The sequence below is a fragment of the Perissodus microlepis genome, chromosome 18 (genome assembly GCF_051167445.1).
Source record: "Perissodus microlepis isolate ML-2025 ecotype Zambia chromosome 18, ASM5116744v1, whole genome shotgun sequence".
NCBI classification, from domain to species: Eukaryota; Metazoa; Chordata; class Actinopteri; order Cichliformes; family Cichlidae; genus Perissodus; species Perissodus microlepis.
This window is the reverse complement of record NC_140478.1, coordinates 32,773,590-32,792,174: the sequence shown is the minus strand read 5'-3', so window position 1 is coordinate 32,792,174 and position 18,585 is coordinate 32,773,590. Positions and strand designations below refer to the sequence as shown.

The window sequence follows — 18,585 nt, the reverse complement described above, 5'->3', positions numbered from 1 at the left end:
ATGTTTAAAACGATCACTTAGGAACAGCAGCGAGGAACTTGTTTACATCCCGTGGATGTTTCATTCTTTCAGTGTAAAATTTTAAAGGAATTTTTAAGCTTAAATGTAAAACCTGAGTCAAAAAGTTCTTCTGGCATTCAAAAGAAAACTTCCATGGAAAAATCTGATGTCATCAACCAAATCCTGTAAGAATTAACAGGAGTACAAAACTGAATCTTCTTCTTGTGTAAAGGTTTAGAAAGTGTGAATGTTAACGATTATAAATCTCTGTTTTCAATTTTAAACTCTTTTGAGGTGAGATTTTTATTGAGCATGAGCTCTGTCCGGCCTGCAGTACCTTCAGGGCCCACCAGAGGGCCATGACACAGTCTGGGCCTCACTGATCCAGAGGGCGTGAAGAAGTGTTTCTGCAGGTGAACCGTGAGCCGCGGTCTGCAGACACCACGCAGGTCTTTATCTTCGTGAGACTGCGTGGAGGTTTAAAAGTGCACCAGGTGTGAATGCGGCCTCCAGAACTTTAACAGGAAATAAGTCACGGCCGTGGCGTCTGCGGCGTCCTCGAGCCCATGTGACCTCGTTCCACTTTTGGGCTCTCATTGGTCCGTAACCGGCAGCGAATGGCGGTCGACCCTGCAGCACCTGATAAATAATCCAGATTATAAAATGAAAAAAAAAGTCCTGATTCACAGAGTGGCACCACCCTTCAGCAGCACCACCCAATCTGTGGTAAAAACAGGAAGTGTGATTTCCACCCACAGTCCTCGCCACCCGTCAGGACGCCGCACTCTCACCGTGGTTTTTCATGTGGCGCCGCAGCGTGTACACGTCGCTGAAGCAGCGGTTGCAGTGGCTGCAGCAGTACGGCCGCTCCTCCGTGTGGTGCTTCATATGGTGTTTAAGTGGCGTGCTGAGAGCGAAGCCCCTCCCGCACACGGGGCAGGTGTAGGGCTTCTCGCCCGTGTGCGTCCTCATGTGGATCTTCATGTCCGAGCTGGCCGTGAAGCCCCTCCCACACATGCGGCAGCTGTAGGGTTTCTCCCCGGTGTGCGTGCGGGCGTGGCGGATCATGGAGGAGGTGATGTTGAAGCCCTTCCCACAGATGGTGCAGTGGTACGGCTTCTCGCCAGTGTGCGTCCTCATGTGAATCTCCATGTTGTTCTTGCGGGTGAATCGCTTCCCGCACAGCCGGCAGCTGAAAGGCTTCTCGCCCGTGTGGCTGCGTGTGTGCACCTTCAGCTCCACCCGCCGCTGGAAGCTTTTCCCACAAAACTTGCAGACGTGGCTCTTCAGGTGTGTCCGTAGGTGCTCCAGCAGGCATTGCCGGTCAGCCTGCGGCTCGCCGCACACGCTGCAGAGGCAGCACTCAGCGGCGGCGTGAGTCTCGGCGTGGTTCAGCAGAGAGCCCCGGTAGCTGAACTTCATCCCGCAAACTTTACAGCTGCAGAAAGTCCCACCTCCTCCACCGCCTTCACCAACAGCAGGAGCACCATGCGGAGGAGGAGCAGGAGCAGCGGGCTCCTCACAGGAAGTGCTCGGCTGGGCTTCGTCTTTCATTATCTCCACCATCTGAGCCGCCTCCTCCACAGGCAGCTCATGCTTGAATGGTTTAACATCCTCCTCTGCTGCCTGAGGAGCGACCCACACCTCCTCCTGCTGCTCCTGCTGCTCCTGCTTGATGGTCGGCGGCTCAGACTCCTGGAGGTGCTGAGTGTCTGCAGAGGACGAGAGCGTGTTTTTTTTAATTTCTGGAGAATATTTGAAACATTAAAAAGATTCTTGAGCTTAAAGAAAACAAACAGAACCACAAACTCCAGAAAACAAATCAACGAGACGTAAACGTGACCAGGAGTCACGGCGACAGGAGGAGTCACGAGAGGCGGAGTCAGGGCGAGAGGACAAGCTGTTCACCCATCCCAGGGTTAACTCCGGGTGTTCAGGGTTACGAAGGCGCTTCGCTTCTGACTGGGGCACATCGCCATGGTAACTGATGCAGCTTTGGCCTGTACTCAGCCTACTGAGCGCAGACACTCGGCAGCACGCCGTGATGCTGCATCCAGTGTTTTTAGGCACGGCCTGACCTCTCACCTGAAACACACCGTGAATCAGGGGTCTAAACAGAACGTGACTGAAGTGGAAGTTTAGCCATTTGATTCATGTTACAGCAGGTCATTGGTGAATGAACATGGTGCAATAAATGTATTGTCAGAAGGCGTTGCCACTTCAGCATGCAGTCAAGTTCTGTGCTCTTGCTAATGACCTACTAGTTGCATTCAGGTGTGTTGCAGCAGGGACACATGGAAACGTCTCAGGACAGCGGCCCTCGAGGACTGGAGTTCGAGACCCCTGCCGTGAATAAAAGAATCAGGAAGAACGTGACAGTTTTAAGCTGACACTGAAGATAACCTGCTCCCCACCGGGTGTGATCAGTGTAGGTTGCCACGGCGACTTAACCACGCTCGCTAACCCATTCATCTCCTCATAGACGAGCCCAGAACAGGTCTCCCTGCCTGCTGACCAATCAGATCCCTGGAGGACCCCTCAGTGCAGGTGGGAGGGTGTGAAGTCTACCTGAAGAGCCTCAGTGACAAACTTTAACTGTTGTCTGTAAGCAATTTTACAATCCTTTTACGATGATTAAATCAGAACACCTGCGTTTGTTTTTATTCGTTTTATACTCAGAGTGTGAAACGTCAGCCTCGCACATTAAACACTCATTTATTATAATCCATCAGATCAACCTGTGTTGATCTGCTCACTGATGCTGGGGGGGCTAAAACGAGCCCTGATAACCAACCAAAGCAGAAATAACAGAACGTTTATATATTTGTTCAAAGAGCTTGGAGCCAGCTCGAGTCAAACATCACCCGATTAATGAAAGAGTTTATTCAATGGGTTTCCTTCACCCTCAGAGGAGCGTAAACCTGTGACGTCAGGGGGCGGAACCAGGTGAGGAAGTTTGATGTTAGCGGGTCTGTCAGTTTTCGTTCCGCTGAAGCTTTTATTGTGAAAAATAAACAACAGAACCAGAAGCTCGCTCACGTTGGACCGGACCTGTGTGCGCGTCCCCGCCGACAGTCGCGGGCGTCGGTGCGTACAGGCGGATGAGCTCGTCCTCGCGCTCCACCATCACTCTCTCCACCAGCACGAGGATCTCCTCCGCCGCCGCCGCGAGCCGCTCCGTTACCGCCGCGCGGAGGAGCCGCAGGTGCGCCATGCTGACCGGAAGAGCCCGAAAACAGCCGAAAACAGGCAGCAGCCGCCGGATTTTAGTCCCTGCAGCGCACTGCGGCTGCGTCAACAGCAGGAGACGGAAGTTCCGCTTACACTTCACAATAAGAGCTTATATTTGTATATTTCTGTTACTTTCCTGCAGCCTTGAATATTTTTTTAAGTTATTTTATATGTTTTGTGGATTTGAAATGTTTACGTTTGCATCTTTTTCTAGCAGTCGCAAGTGTCTCTCTCTCTCTCTCTCTCTCTCACACACACACACACACACACAGAGAGAGAGAGACCTTTTTTTTTGTTTTCGTTCTTTTCGGTCCTGAGTTTTTGGTTCAAAGGTTAATGAAGGTAAAGTAAAACCAGATAAGAGCTGCACATGAAGTGTGACAGCGACTTTCCGTTATCGGTGAGTTCAGATCCTCAGGACTCTAAACCTGAGCGCTCCCAAAAATAACTACAGTAATACTGGAAATAAAGCATTTTATTATTGTGACATTTCACCTGAATATTATATTCTGCAGGCGGTGCCGTTGAATGGGAGCAGGTTTAAACGTCGGTGTCAGTGATGTGCGCGCTCACACAGAGGCGCTGTGTGCTCTAATACATCGTCTTCCTGCAGCAGGAAGAGGACGAAGAGTTCATTTCATGACACAAATCAAACAGACGTGAGCTGAAACGTTGACGAGCAAAAGTCCAAACTCTTGTGACGATGCAGGGTGATTTAAAGTGTTGCTTATGTGTGTTTGTTCTCTAAATAGCATCATGTCTGCTTTTATATTTGTGAGCCATCAGTCCTCTGATATATCAACCAATGAAGGCGCTGATGTACTTTTTCATTTTATTTTAGTAAAGTTAAAGTTGGGGCTTCATTGTTTGTCTGCAGTATCTCTCACCTGGATGATCGAGCATGCATCAAGACGTTTGTCTGCAGTACTTTTATGGACGGTGAACTGAGGTGCTGAAAGCAACCATGACTCATAGACATCAGTTTTAAATATGGATCATTTTATAGTTTTTATTGGGTTGTAAACTCAGTTTCACTGTGAGAGCTGACTGACGACGGCAGACAGAAGCAGGTGAGTGTGCTGGTGTCAGTGTTGAGTCGTTATAATAAAAAGAGTTTTATGTAAAACAGCTCTCTCTCTCTCAGTTTGCTTCTTGTCTCGGTGTTTGGAGCAGCAGTCTGGTTTTCCTGTCCGTACTGAATGATGCTGCTTCAGTTGGTGGACTGTCTCTCTGTGTGGTTAGGAGACCGAAACAACACCGTGCACATTCCTCTTCACATCTGCTCTGATTTAAACAGCTCCTCTATTTTCTGTGGATAAATCTGATAAACATGGTTGAGCCTTAGCCCCACGTTTCATTTCTGAAAACTGGCAGGTTTAACTGAAACAGGGTAAACAACCCTGTGATGATCTGTTCTGAATTATTCTTTGACACTACCGTCGACCCTGAGCTGCTTTGGAAGCTCACACTGTAACGTGATGTGTAATCACATGAGTGATTGAAGCTGTGCAGAGTTATGAAGGCCTGAATATATTTGCCAGCAGCATGTCCCAGTATTCATTTTCTTAAAAATATTTGTAGCATAAAGCTGCTGAAAGTCATTAAGTCTTCTTGTTTTATTAATGTGTCCTGCTGAGTCAGCACGCAGACACCAGTCTGTTTGCTGCCACATCAGTGTCGTATCAGGTTACTTTGCTCTTTCCTCCTGTTCCTCTTTTTTACGCCACCATGTCCAGCATGGAGGTGTGGTGCTGCTTTCTGATTGGCTGGACTGTGGCTGGTCTGACATGTGAAAGCCTCCTGCCGTAAAACATCCTTGTTTACCAGCTCTTTCAGAGACTCTGGAGCTCTCTGATTGTTTACCAGGAGATGAAAGCATGACCAGCTTTTAAATCAAACTTTATTCTGAAACAAACAGGAGGCAGTAACCTGCAGCCAGGTTTAATACGTTCATAGTTTAAGTGCTGATGACGTGAAGTCCCGCAGCGTCCAGCAGGGGGCGTCAGAGCGCTGCTTCAGTGCCTGTATGACACCTCAGCATGAGGGAGATTCACGGATACAAACAAACACACAGAGCGCGCACGGACACGGGAGGACATGTTTTACTGCTGCTGGGACACGTTTTTAGTGTTTTTTAGGATCACATGATTCCACCGTAATTTAAACGTCCAACGTGTGACGTCATGAATGATTTTAATCTGGAAGTTTCTGATGAGACTCTTTAAAAAGTTTATGAATGGATTATTCAGTGAGTGATGAGTGTTTGTGTTGCATTAAATGTATGTTCATGTTAAAATGATATAATAAAACTAAGTCAAAGTGTTTATTTGTCTCTTTTTATCTGATTTTGTTTGTTTGATTTGAAGTATTCATCTTCTTCATTTTCATTTATTTATTTATTTGCATCCTGTTGCTGCTTTCTGAACACGCGGTTGTGATGAACGTGTTTTCTTTCCTCTTGTGATCATTTGGAAACGTTTTAATTTTCTTGTGTGACGTTTCTCTGAGCTCGTTTTGTGTTTTTATCGTTGTTCGAGTCTCTTTGGGTCGCTTTGTTCCTTTTTCATCACTCGGGCCTGTTTTGTGTCATTTTGTTTTTTGTTATTTAGCATGTTTGTGAGCTTGTTTTTTTCTTGTTGTTTTCTTAGAATTCATTTAATGTTTTTTCATCTTTTTGATCGTTTTCATTATTGTTTGTTCTTGTTGTTCTTGTTTGTGTTTATATAAAGTATTTTTGCACCTGTTTTCCTCGTATTTACGTGTCTTTCTGATCTCGTGGATCTGTTTTGGCTGTTTCGAGGCCCTTTTCTGATCAGCCGGGCTCTCTGGACTAGTTTCGGGCTTGTTTGTTAGTTTGGTGGCATTTTTAAAGTTATTGAATAAATGTCCTTTTGTTTTGAGTCGTTGTCTCTTTGAACTGTGGGTCACTGGACTTGTTTTGCAGGTCATCTTGTCACTTGTTGTGTGCATGTTTGTAATGTGAGTGTTTTTGTGGATGTTTATTACAGCTTGCAGTCAGGTTGGGTTTCTTTTCGGGTGTTTTCGGTCGTTTGCGTGTCTGTGGGCTGAGGCCGAGCTCTTATACAGCCGGACCTCAGTGCGGATGCAGAAGATCCTCCGGGCTCATTAGAACCTGGTAATACTGACTCGTGTCACGTGGTCGGGTTCAGGGAAACATCCCGTCAGCCAGACGTCCCTGCGCGCTCCTGACTCTCCTGGCAGGAGCGCGCCCGGTCAGGCTCGTGCCCGTCCCCGTGCGGTGGACTGTGAGCAGCGGCAGCGGCAGAGAGGGGCAGCCCGCCGGAGGCACAGAGACCACCGCGTGACTCTCGGTGTCTTCCAGCGGCTTTCGCGGACCTAACGGCTGCCTCTGTGTGGACTTTTCTCGGGGACAGAGGTAGGGGGCTCCCGGCCTCACCTGGACGCTGGTTTGGAGGAAGTTTGCCCCTTCAGCTACGCCGAGAAGCGGAACAATGAGGGAGAGCCAGCCGGGCAGCCGGACCCGAGCTAACGGCTAACAGGGAGCAGCTGGGCGGTGAAAGCGACCAAACTGTCCCGTAACGGATCCTCCCGACACTTTTTCCGCTTCCTCTCCGCGCGTGGACACTTGGACTCGCCGCTCCGGGACTGTCTCACACTTGTGGAGGGACACTTGAAGCCACAACAAGTTTTTTTCTCTGCTTTCGGACATGGAGACGGACTCGCTTCCAGGCGACGTGGATTCTCTGCGCGGCGGGCTGAGCCTCCTGGATCCGCTGGTGGACCGGATCCTGGGGGACGCTGTGTCACAGCAGCAGGGCTGGCTCCGGGTCTACGGTAAGAAAAACACACTGGGGGGGCAGGACCGAGACCCAGCGGCCGGGCGGGTCTCGGGACCGGGGTCAGCAGGTAGAGAGGGCACCGGCCACCTTTCGGATAGCCAGGTATCCACCTAGAGCCCAGGCCGAGGTCATGGAGGCCACCGGGGGGGACCGGGAGCTGCAGCTCCGTGAGGTTTCGACTCAGCCTCCTTGAGAAGGGTTTCTGGGGCCAGACTCTTAAACTGCTCTGGTTCCCCTACACTCTTAATAATCCCATAAAACTTTCTTGTTCTCTGAAAGTTCAGGGTTTAAAGCTTAGACCTCCTGAAACACACTGTCCTTACAGGAAGCACTGCAGCGTTTAATCGCAGCTGAAGCAGAGTTTAGTTTGTCAAAATAAAGCAACAACACTGTTCTTAATCTGCACTCCAAAACAGCTAACCTCAGTAATCTGAATCGGGTCATTTGGTAGTCGAGGAACCTCTCAGATTAGATTAGGGTCACACAGTCCTGCATGTATTCAGGAAGCGGCTCAAAAACACAAAAACGTCCCAAAACATTCAAAGTAACCATACAAATGCCACAAAACAAGAGTGTTCACAATGCGATGCAAAAACACCACAAAAGCCCACAAAAAACAAAAACAAGTCCGAAGTGACCAAAAAGAGACACAAGATGAACCAATAAAGATGTTAGATAACTTCAGAAACGCTTAACAATCTCATAATAATCAAAACATGACGGAAAACTAGAGTCTAAAGTGTCCAGATTTTTAGAATGAGACGTAAAGTGATGAGAAAGAAAGTGTAAACAGTGGCGTTAGTCCTGAAAGCTGACAGTTTATCCGGCGTGTTGAGTTTTATTCACAGGTGGAGTCGCTGATGTTACTGTTTTAAAGCGAACAAACCTCAGACACCCACAATAAAGCCACATGAATACAGCCACAAGTTTTCAGCTTCCAGTGTGTAGCGAACGAGAAGCTGACAGAAAGGTCAGAGGTCACTGAAACTGTAAGGAGACGTCTTATTCGCAGTCACATGGGGCCGTGTGGGGCTCTGAGTCACAGCGGCGTCCTGTGAGGCAGAAAACGGTAACATGACTCAGTTTTTCTGCGCGGACTTCACATGAGAGGCCGGTGCTGCAGCTGCTGTCTCATGTTTCCCTGCAGGACTGCTGCTGCTTCACTTCCTAAAATAAAAGCTTCAGAGCTCTGTGAGACCAAACAGTTTTCCAGCACAGGCGGTCACATGGCGGCGGCGGCGTTGGCGAGGACTGAGAGTGCACTGAGTAATCACTGATGGCTGCAGTGAATTACAGAAACTCTTCTGTGTTTATTTAAATTCACCTGAGGGACACAGCCTGCAGGTGATTTAGCCTTTCAGGTTGATACCTTCAAAGGATCCTGAAAACATGGGAGAAATGGGCGTCTGAGGAGCTGCTCTGAGCTTTGACCCGACGCTGATAAGGATGAGCAGAAGATAATGGATCATGTTGCTTAATGTGACATCAGAGGGTGAATTTTAGTGTTTTTCTCCTTTCAAATCTCCTTTTAGATTCAGAATGGAAAGTCAAGAGTCATACCTATACAAAACACTCAAAATAACCAAAATAAATTCAGAGCAGCAAAGTGTTCAGAATGAGACATAAAGTAACTGGAAAGAGTCTCCAAATGACCACGAACACGTGGAAAGTCATTTCTTAAACACTCAAAATGAATAAAAAAAGAGACACGATGACAAAAGAAACACAAACAACCACAAAGAGGCTCAAACTGGCCACCAAACAATGAAACACGACTCTAAATCACACAACATGACGGTAAAAATGGAACAAAATGATCACAAAGGGATGTAAGCAAAGAAAGCCACAAAAAACAAAGTCAAGAACTACCAGAAAGATGCACAAATTAATAATAATAAGGCGCAAAACTTAAAAAACCAGTTCAAAGTGTTGAAAGACAAAACCACCACAGAGTGAAAACACTGAAGAATAGTCTGACTACCTTTAATCACCTTAATGATCCCAGTTATAAAGTTTAAAACTTCTTAATTCATTCAGTCTCAAATTGAACCCAGAGTTTCTCGATGTTAATGTAAGAATAAAGTCGTGTTTGTCACTGTAGTCCTAAAGGCTCCGGCGGCCCATGAACTCATCTGAAACTGGGAATAAAGTGGATGAGTGAGGCTGAAGTGATGGTGACGTCCTGTGAACCAACAGGGTGGAGCATCGAAGGCTGCTATGATCCATCATATGCACGCTCACAGAGGCCTGAATGCAGCGCTGCTATCTGTAGCTGCGAGGCTGCATCAGGATGTTTGCTCTTCCTCCTCCACCTCCTCCACCCTCCTGCAGTTGGCAGGGTGTGATGTCAGCAGCCAGTTTGTGCCGGTGATCTCACCGGGCAGGACTCCGGCTCTGGCATCGGGTCCTCGCTGCCCTCCGCGGCTCGCATTCCTCAAATAGATTCAACAATGGCTGCCCCGTGCTGCCTTCAGGTCCACCTCACTGCAGAAAAATGCAGCGGCGGGTCGTTTGTGTTTTTCTGCTGCATTCACATGTTACATCAGAGGGTGGGGTCTCCTCCACCCTGCCGGTGTATTTACAGAGCAGGCTGGTGCCTCGTGTCAGACTGTGTTGAGTTTGTGCTGCTGAGACGCTGTAGCAGCTTCCCGCTCAGACGGGAGGAGGTTAGCGCTGGAATTTCTAATCAAAGAATTCCAAAACCTGCACTTCCTCTTAACGTCCACTGGAGGCTCCAGCAGTGAGTCTGTCCCACAGATGCCTGTGTTAAAATGTGCAACTTTACAGCAGAAATAAACGTCTTTTTAAAGCCTGTTTAAAGTTAGCATTATTAGGGGGTGTGGCCTCTTTGACCGACAGGTGGATGGCGACTCAGGCGGCTGTAGCTGCTAGCTCTCTCCTAGCTGTCACTCCTGTACCATGTTGGTGCTGTTGGAGCATTTTAATGACATCATGTGACCTATAAGGTTCCTTCATTTCTGTGCTAACCAGGTGTGAGGTGATACCTCAGTGATCCACCCTCTGGTGTGTACAGTCTCCTCTGGGCCCAAGAGTCCAGCCTGCCCGATCCTAAAAGCAGAGAGTGTGTCCGTGTTTGTGTGTCTGTGTGTGTTACGTTGTGTTTCAATAACTTTATTTGTGGTGGGCGTTCTGCCCCGATGGACGTACGACACTATGAAGCGACGAAAGAGCGATCGATGCGAGAGGTTGATCAAACTGCAGGTGAAGCTTCCTCCTGCCGCTGTTTGAATGCAGCGTCTCTCTGAAAGCATCGACAGAGTGCATTATCCAGAGAAAGGCTGCTGTACGTAAGCCTATTAAAGCTGACCGCAGACAGACGCTTAAACACATCGCAGAGCCTCCTCCTCCTCCAGCCCACCGGCTGAGAGTGTCAGGAGTTAACACGAGAACGTGTTGTATCATTTCATCCCGTCGCGGATTAATCGTCAGGCCGCTCCGAGGATTTATCCGGAGAAGAAACGATGAATAAATTCAACTCTGGCTGCAGCTGAAACGTGAAAACCTGTTGGAGGTGTCTGGGCAGCAGACTTTCCCTCCTCCTGCTGTCATGTTGAAAGCCCACTGAGGTTCTCAGCCTCCATATTGGACGGGGATTCTTGGAGTTTGCTGTCGGTGAGCCCATTCACACCTGAGCTTCCTGCGGGACTGACGGGACGTCACGTTCCTCTGAGGCTGCACGTGAGAAACGAGCACAAACGGATGTTTTCTTTGGCCGAGTCTGTTCTGTAAAAAGCGTAAAGCTGTCGTGAGTGGGTGCTTTCCCAACTTTTGGGATAAATATAGTAGATCTTATCTTGGAAAACAGGATGTTTAGGTCCAGAAAAAAGGTTTACTGATGGGACAGATGTGCAGGAAAGACGAGCCGATACATCAGCTGTGGTAATTTTACTGAAATGCAATCAAAGTTTGAGAAAAACAAGGTGATGGGTTGTTTTTGATTCCTTCAGATGTGAAGTGGAATAAAATCCATCTGCATGAACATGGATACGGAGCCACACGAGCTGATTATTTAAGAATATGATGGTTTCTGTCAGCTTTTCAAACTCGTATTGAAATACTTCAATTTTCTGATTCCTCCTGAGCTGGAGCTGTCTGCACGAATCAAAGAAGCTTTCATAAGCAAGAGAAGCAGGAAGAAGCTGGAGAGAAAGGGGCGAAGGAGTCTGTGAGCAGTCTCCAGGGTTGTGGACAGACTCGGTTGGTTGCACCACGTGAGAAATCTGGCTGGAAATAAGCGGTTAGCTCAGAGAACAGCTCGATCTTCTGTATGAGTGTGTGTCGTCTGTGACGGCTGATAAAATCCTGGCTCTTTTGTGTGTGTGCGTAAACAGACGGGACAAGATTTAGAGCCGGATCCCAAACGCAGGATCCAACCGCGAGGCTCGCCTCAGCGCTTGGCGTGGGCGTGTCCGTGCCTGAGGTTTTGATGATGAGTTGGTGAGGACTGAACGATGGATGTGATCCACTGGCGTGTGTTTGAAGTGCTTCGTGTTTGACGTGGAGGCTCCGGGGCAGGAATGGAAGATGCGGTCGTTTGCTCTTCAAACTGAGACGCATGTAAACATATTTTCTAAGAGTCGGATTGATCTTCGCGGATCTTCAGGGAATCTCCGCCCGGAGTCTGTGTGTCTGAGTGGCGGTGTGGTTCATCAGTGTCGGGGAATGGGTTCAGGTCTGAGCGGTGGTCTGCAGGACAATGGAGGCCGATGGGAGCAGGAAGTGGAAAGTTCCTCACAGGCCTGGCTGTTTTCAGGATGGGGGCGCTGAGGCAGGATTTCCTCTCTGAAACAAAACAGGAGCAGTCCTGCTTCTCTGGACCAAAAAAAGCTGCTGTCTATTTCAGGGCAGGGTGGGAAAAGCACCGGAGGATCCTCCGGGACGACACGCACTCGGCCTAATCACAAAGCGCTGGATGTGTGTTTTTATTTGTCTGATGTGAAGGGAAATCAGTGCTGTGGTAATTAGGGTTTGGTTTGTTTTAGATTCAGGAGAAACAAACCGTGAATAAAAAGATTTGTGTCTGTTATTTATAGATGTCAAATGACATAAAATGATCGTTCATCCTATACCTTTACAAAGAAACCCTCTCTTATGTCTGGGTGTTTTATATACTTTACATTTAGCTCTTACACTCCACCAGACTCCATTCACAAAATCTATGATTTTACATCTCATAACACACAAGCTGTTTGTCTGCCTCCTTGAGTGATTATGGTTAGAAGTCTTGGACCTGAATGTTTTCACTGTTTGTTTGGGATCTAAACTGACCAATAAAAATGCAAAAGTCACACAAAGTAAACCAGCAAGGCTGTTTTTTACCTCGAGGTAAAAGATGCTGTTGTCAGTGGACTGTGGACTGCAGTGAGTTAAAGGGTTTTAGTGGGTCAGTCGCAGCAGTTTTGGTCTCTATAGCTAATTTGTCTACCTCATTATAACTGTGGGGTAAGGTTTTTGTAACACACCTGATTAAATCGTATTAGGGCTTAAAGTTTACAAAAATAGGGGTGTGGCCTCTTTGACTGACAGGTGAACTTTCCAGATGCTTCGTATTTTTCTTCCCTTTTCAGACGTTAATGAGGGGAAACCAGCTTTCCTGTTTATGTGTCACATGATAGCAGGCGCCTGCCATCAGCAGGAAGTAATCAGATTACTTCAGAGGACGTCTGCTGCTCTGAAAGCTGAGAGCAGAAGTGGATCACTGTGTCAGAGCGGCTGCAGATTAAAGCCTGAGTTGTGGATGAAAATTGGATTAGTCAATCGTCTGAGCACCAAACGCTGCTGCTGTCTGAGGAGGACGCTCACGCCGCCAAACAACCAATCAGACGCCTTATTTGTAGTTTAAATCAACACCTGAGTGTTTGGGCGATTAAGCCCGCTCAAAGTTAACTTGACCTCGAGAACATCAGCCGACTCGCTTCAGGCTCTCGTTACGTGATTATTATTATCAGCCTGTTTGCCGCAGGCTTCACGAGGCTCTAACGTAGATATTTTCAGCTCTGATTAGGCTTCAAACTCGGATTAGAAGTTGACTTTATTGCCTCGGGGTCGGCGTGTTAGCCGCTGTGCAGCTTTCAGTCACCTGCCGATTAATTTGGAAATAAGTAGTTTATCCATCAGAGGCTTTTATTTTAATATGCTCCTGGAAGAATCATTTGATTGATTTCTCCAAATGAACTTAACTTTGTAAAATGTTGGATGGGCCCCTCTGGGTTTTAGCTAATCTGACGTATGTGTGAATGATGGGAAGGTGGCGTGTGGTGGTGTCACAGACCGCTGCGTTGATCTACCGTGCCACTGCTGTCACAGGCTAAAATCTGGAGCTGCTTCGGCTCCTTTCAGATGATGTTTTTGGAGTGTTTCGTGCGGCCTCCTCACATCCAGCCGCTGATCTTGAACTTCCTGTTTTCTGGAAGCGTGCTCCGTCCTCAGACCGTCGAGGGCCAGCCTGCCGGCCTCCAGCTGAGACTCCAGCCTGGATTCCTGAGCTCCGAGTGGCTTTGGTGCTATCAGCTGCTGATTTACAGCTCTCTTTATGGCTGCGAGTTATTTTTAGCTGGAGGCTGCTGCCGCTGCCAGCTCTTCTCCTGGCTTCCTGCAGGACGGAGATGAAAAGTGAACAAAGTGGTGCCTGATGAATGGCACCAGCAACTTTAAGCTGTTGCCCCGGGTCAGTCCTGCAGCCTGTTCTGCTCGCTTTGCAACAGTTTTATGTGTAAACATGTGGGCCTGGAAGATTTCTGCATCACCTTTTAAATGAATGCAGACACATTAATGAAGAATGAGAGAAAGTGAGCAGTCGAGTCTGTCAATGAGGAAAAACGACCGAACTAAGGCTGAGCTGAGTCTGCAGTCAGTGAGAGGTTTCTGTAGCTGAATCTGACAATCGATCACGGATCAATTTGCGCTTCTGATCCACTCTGATTTTGTGCAGAAGTTTTCATAACACTGATTCATTTTAATGCAATAAGACTAAATTATACCACAACACTCACCAGAGAAGTTTTAATCCACGTCTTCCGTGTCACTGCTGGCTTCCACCTGACTTCCTGTTTGTCTCCTCTCTTCCTGTTTTGTTTCCTTTCTCTGGAGGAGCATAAATGTTTGTAAGACTTCCTGTTTGGCCTTTAAACTCAGGAAATTGGGGAGAAGCATCAGTCCGGTTCAGTCAGAGTGAGCTGTTAGAATCGGGGCTGGTATCTGAATGCAGGTAAAATGAGACCTGCCTGAGCCTTGATGTTTTCTTTGCTGCTTGATGGAAAAACAAATGGTTTTGGGCGACTTTTCAGACGAAACAAAGGACTTAAAGCATGCGTGGCTTCTGAACTGGCGGTCCACACCTGGAAATTGTAATTTAGATTTATAATGTTGTCTGAGGTATTTATGTTTGACGTTAGCGAGCCGGTTTCGGTCTAAAACGTCCCATTCTTTCGATCTTATGGGAAGTTTATCCTGAATCCATCCATAGAAATCTGTCCACAGCCTCTTAAGAGGAGCTTTCATTATTTGTAAGATTTATTTTTTGCATTTGGCCTTTTTTGGACAGCACAGTGTAGATCGGAAAGCAGGGACAAGTATGAAGGAATGAAACGCAGGAAACGACCTCGGGTGGACACGATAGCCTTCGTTTGCCTGATCAGTCAGGTGAGCTGTAGCAGCGCCCGTGCTCTCATTTTTAAATTTCTGAAGGAAGTGTTTATAGTTGTGCGTTTAGCTGCTTAGACTTGGCGTGAACATGTGTTTAAACTGACGTGGAAGAGGAACCGCTCGTCCTGATGTTGACCTCTGGCCTCAGACTCGGTCAGTCTCCGCTGGCTCGAGGAGGACTTGCCTCCCTCTGAGTCCGCTTAACCTCCCCGAGTCTTAACTGTGACCTACATGCGGCGTCGCTTCATTATCCAATCAGGGCTGATATGTGGGTCAGCCAGGGCGGCGTGCCTTTAAAGTCCCAAGAAGAAGAAGGTTGATCTGAGAGTTGGAGAGAGTTTGATCCTTTTTCCCAACTCCATCAGGGCCACGAGGAGCACATGTTTAAATCCTCCAGGAGCTCAGCTCTGTTTTCTGTAACGCAGTCTCACAGCAGTTTGTAACTAGTCAGGGACTCTGAACGTGATCGTTCATCCGTCCGGTCTCTGTTTGTACCCATTTACACAAAATGAATATTCTCAGAGGTTGGAGATGTTGGGGGTTTGCTGCTCACAGACCACATTTTGATTCTTAAATGTGTCAGAAGTTTCTATTTATTTTGTATTATTTTGAAAATGTTGGTATTAATTAAAATATGTTAGTAATAATCATTAAAAACTATTTAAAGTGACTTTTTGGGTTTAAATTGTAAAAAGTTCAAACTTCTCCCAAAGCGCCGTTTTCTTGGTACTGCGTGCTCGCCAAAAACTCTGCACAGGAAATGTACTTCCTGTTACAAAGCCGCACTGACCATCTCATAAAAACAGGTCAATTTGTGTCCACGATCAGGGACAAACGACCTTTATGAGACCAAGCCGACCGGCGGGTTGGTGAGGTCATTGTTGCGGGTCCCACAGACTCCTCCTCCTTCGCGTTGGGCTGCAGTAGATCTACGCGTCACAGACAGGGATGGTACTCCTGGTCCTGTGACCTGAACGGTCACTCTGACCTGAACCTGCCATAGGTGGAGAACTGGTTCATGTGAAAACTATCATCACAAGCTTCGTTCCACAACAGCGGAGATGGGGTCCACTTCCAGTCCGGCCACTGGGGGAGGGGCTTGTTGAAGAGCTGGTTGATATTTGTTGTTTTTTGTTTTTTTTTACTGTCACAAAGTGTGTGATGATGTATATTCGGGGGTTGTTTACAGCCTGAGATCGCCCTCAGGTTGTATCTTGGCCATGTTTGGCCTGCTGCAGGTGAACCTCCAGCTCCACGTGGAGGACTGAACGCTCTCACATGTAACCTGCAGCCTGAACAACAATGACAACAAACCTCCTCATTTCCATATTACGAAACTCGCGGAGTGAGCTGCGGGGATTTTTCTATCTCGCTTCTGCTGCTTCAAAGCTTCTCTATCAGCGGGGCTTGAATAAAGTGTCCTCAGAGCTTCTCCCTGCTCTCTGTGGGACTCTGCTCCTGTTTCCTCTCTGGTCACAGAGGCCTCGGGGGGGCGGGGGGACATTCTTCAGTCCTCATGAATATTTAGGGGCTTGTATGGAGGCCTGAGAGCTCAGAAATTTAACCCATTAAACAGAGAATGACTGGCCTGAATGTGGGGAAGAGCTTGACTAAATTAAACTCAACTATACCGGTTAAATGTTTTTGTATCAGTGCGTCCAGATTGTGTTCTGGCCTGTGTTACTTTCACAGAGAGTAAACGTACAGATCTTGCCTCCTATTCTTCAGATCATTCTCTGCTGCTACGTGTAGAATGAATGGAAATAGGCATTATAAATATTAGAGGATATCACTGACTGAATTTGGCACTCTGTGGGTTACTTTTCAGCTACCAAAACCCTTTTTCTTTCTTTCCATCCACCTACTATTTCCAGCTGCCCACCCTACCCCACAGACTACAACCCATCCTGGTCCCTCGCAAAGTGCATAAATCGCCAATGTGGGAAGTATGAAAGGGGGATTTCCCGCCTATTTTGGAGCAAAATTCAGGCTGTTTGCAAACTGCAGCAAGTCTGCAGATCTAAATCCATCCATATGATTCATTATGAGAGCTCTGCGTCATCGTCATCGTCGTTGCTGCTGAATAAGAACCAAACCAGGAAACTGATCAGAAAAAGGAGAAGCTGATGCTAGACGCTGTAGTCTTCATAGGGGAAACCACAGTCTGCTGCTTTGCCTTTGCTCAGCCCTGATTGGCTGGCCTCGGTCTTTCTCTGGCTCTTGACTTCCTCCCAGGAAGACGAACGTCAGCCCACAGAAAGCGAGCGAACGGCAGCTCCAGCTCGGCGTGCACATGAGGACAACCTGACGAATCCTCATCCGACCGACCCGCCGGGGTCGTATGTCCGTGTCACAGCACAGCTGTCGGCGAACCAGCAGTGACGGCCATTTTGGGGGCCTCCATCTGCTCGTTGCTGCCTGGAGGAAGCTTGCGTGTGCTAGACTATGAGTGGAAGTGGCGCCCACCCTTTGATCGGTGAGGGTCTAATCCAGGGGACCTTGTACCACTGGCACTTTTACAGGAGGCCCTGGCGGAGAACCAACACCCCACCGGCTTCTGAGCAGCTATTGGACAAATACAAATGGGAGACATCTGCTCGCCAGGCGCCGAGGTCGGCCGGTACGTCCACTCCCGAGGGCAAAGCACAAACCATGGAGCCTTCTCACCGGCGACTGCTCAGCCTGCCGAGGTTCGGCACCCTCCCAAACCCGAAAAAACGTAGCGGGGAGCCCGGCGCCCTGCAGAGGATCTTTCTCCGGTCGATGTCCGAGCCCGGCGCCGACAACGACAACAATAGGGAACCGCTCAGGAAGGTAGAATCGGTCGCCGAGAGGAGCACGCCATCCGTCAGCAGCTTCTTCAGCTCGCTGTCTCGAAGGATCAGCAAAGTCCTGAGGGAAGAAGGCGGAGGCAGCGAAGATGAAGGAGGACAGGACGGTAGGGGTGTCTACGTCATGCTTGTCCTTTTTTAAAAAGTTTTCTTTTTAACAACTTCATTTTCACTTAACATATTAAAAACACGATGAGATGAAGAGAAGACAGTTGTGTTGCCTCCGGCTCAGAAGGTTTGACGCCAACACAAATAGACGCCAGGAACTAGCTTGAATTATTCTCTAAAGGGAATCCCCCAGAATTCTCCTCAAGTCTTCCCGGGTGATTTTCTCTCAAACAGCAGAACTTTCAGAATAAACAGGAACCTCGTTCGGGGGGAAACCGAGCTGTTAAAACCGAGTTTTAAATCCTTCCCTGAATGTTAAAGAGCAGTCCGTTGGTGCGTTCGCTTCAATGCGCTCAGAGTTCGAGTTGGTTTGTTTTTTGGGATCAAAGTTTTGAAGTCTAAAGTTTGCATTCTTAGGGGGATGGCCTCTCTCCCCGGCAGGTGGATGGAGACGCAGGCGGGTGTAGCTGCTAGCTGTCCACTAGGCTTCACCACAGCTAGTTGGAGGCCCTGAGCTGGACCTCTGGGCCATGCTTGTGCTTTTGGAGCCTTTCAGAGCTTTTTTTAATGACATCATCTGACCTGTAATATGGCTGCTGTGAGGTTACTGCACTTAGACCGTCACTAAGGTCTGCAGGGTTCTACGATTTTATTTGGGCATTAATTAGCATTAATTAGCAGGTATCTGTGTGATGCACCACATGCAACACATTCGGCATAATTTTGTAATTTGTTTGTTTGTCTGTTTTCTTTTTCTTGAACGTTGTAATGTCGCTCTGGCCGTGAAAATCTCAGCGGTCAAATTAAATTAAGAGCAGTCAGATTTAGCTGGATCACGCAGGTCTATTAACAGCATTAGCATCATTTGTGTGAATAAGGTAGAGGGAAACATTAAAACGCAGTTCAACCAGTCTGTCTTATCAATACGG

At 47.8% G+C, this 18,585-nt stretch overlaps 1 protein-coding gene and 1 pseudogene across 5 annotated transcripts in view; one reads left to right on the top strand and one right to left on the bottom strand.

Moving 5' to 3' along the window:
- Positions 1–545: 545 nt before the first annotated feature.
- LOC146368626 (uncharacterized) lies at positions 546–3,298 on the bottom strand (annotated as a pseudogene). The gene is made up of 2 exons (XR_014797575.1): positions 3,040–3,298; positions 546–1,712 (listed from the first exon to the last, which is right to left on the bottom strand). The product of XR_014797575.1 is annotated as an uncharacterized LOC146368626 (transcript).
- A 3,181-nt stretch (positions 3,299–6,479) lies between these two features.
- Positions 6,480–18,585, top strand: part of rasal2 (RAS protein activator like 2) — a 66,498-nt gene continuing 54,392 nt past the window's right edge. Inside the window, exon 1 of one of the 4 annotated variants that reach the window (XM_084912141.1) lies at positions 6,480–7,047. In XM_084912141.1, the coding sequence (XP_084768267.1) occupies positions 6,921–7,047 (127 nt within the window). In that variant the 5' untranslated portion in view covers positions 6,480–6,920. Of the gene's footprint in view, positions 7,048–16,175; positions 17,656–18,585 lie in introns of those variants that run through there. The other 3 variants (XM_084912138.1, XM_084912137.1, XM_084912140.1) reach the window with 3 other exon arrangements.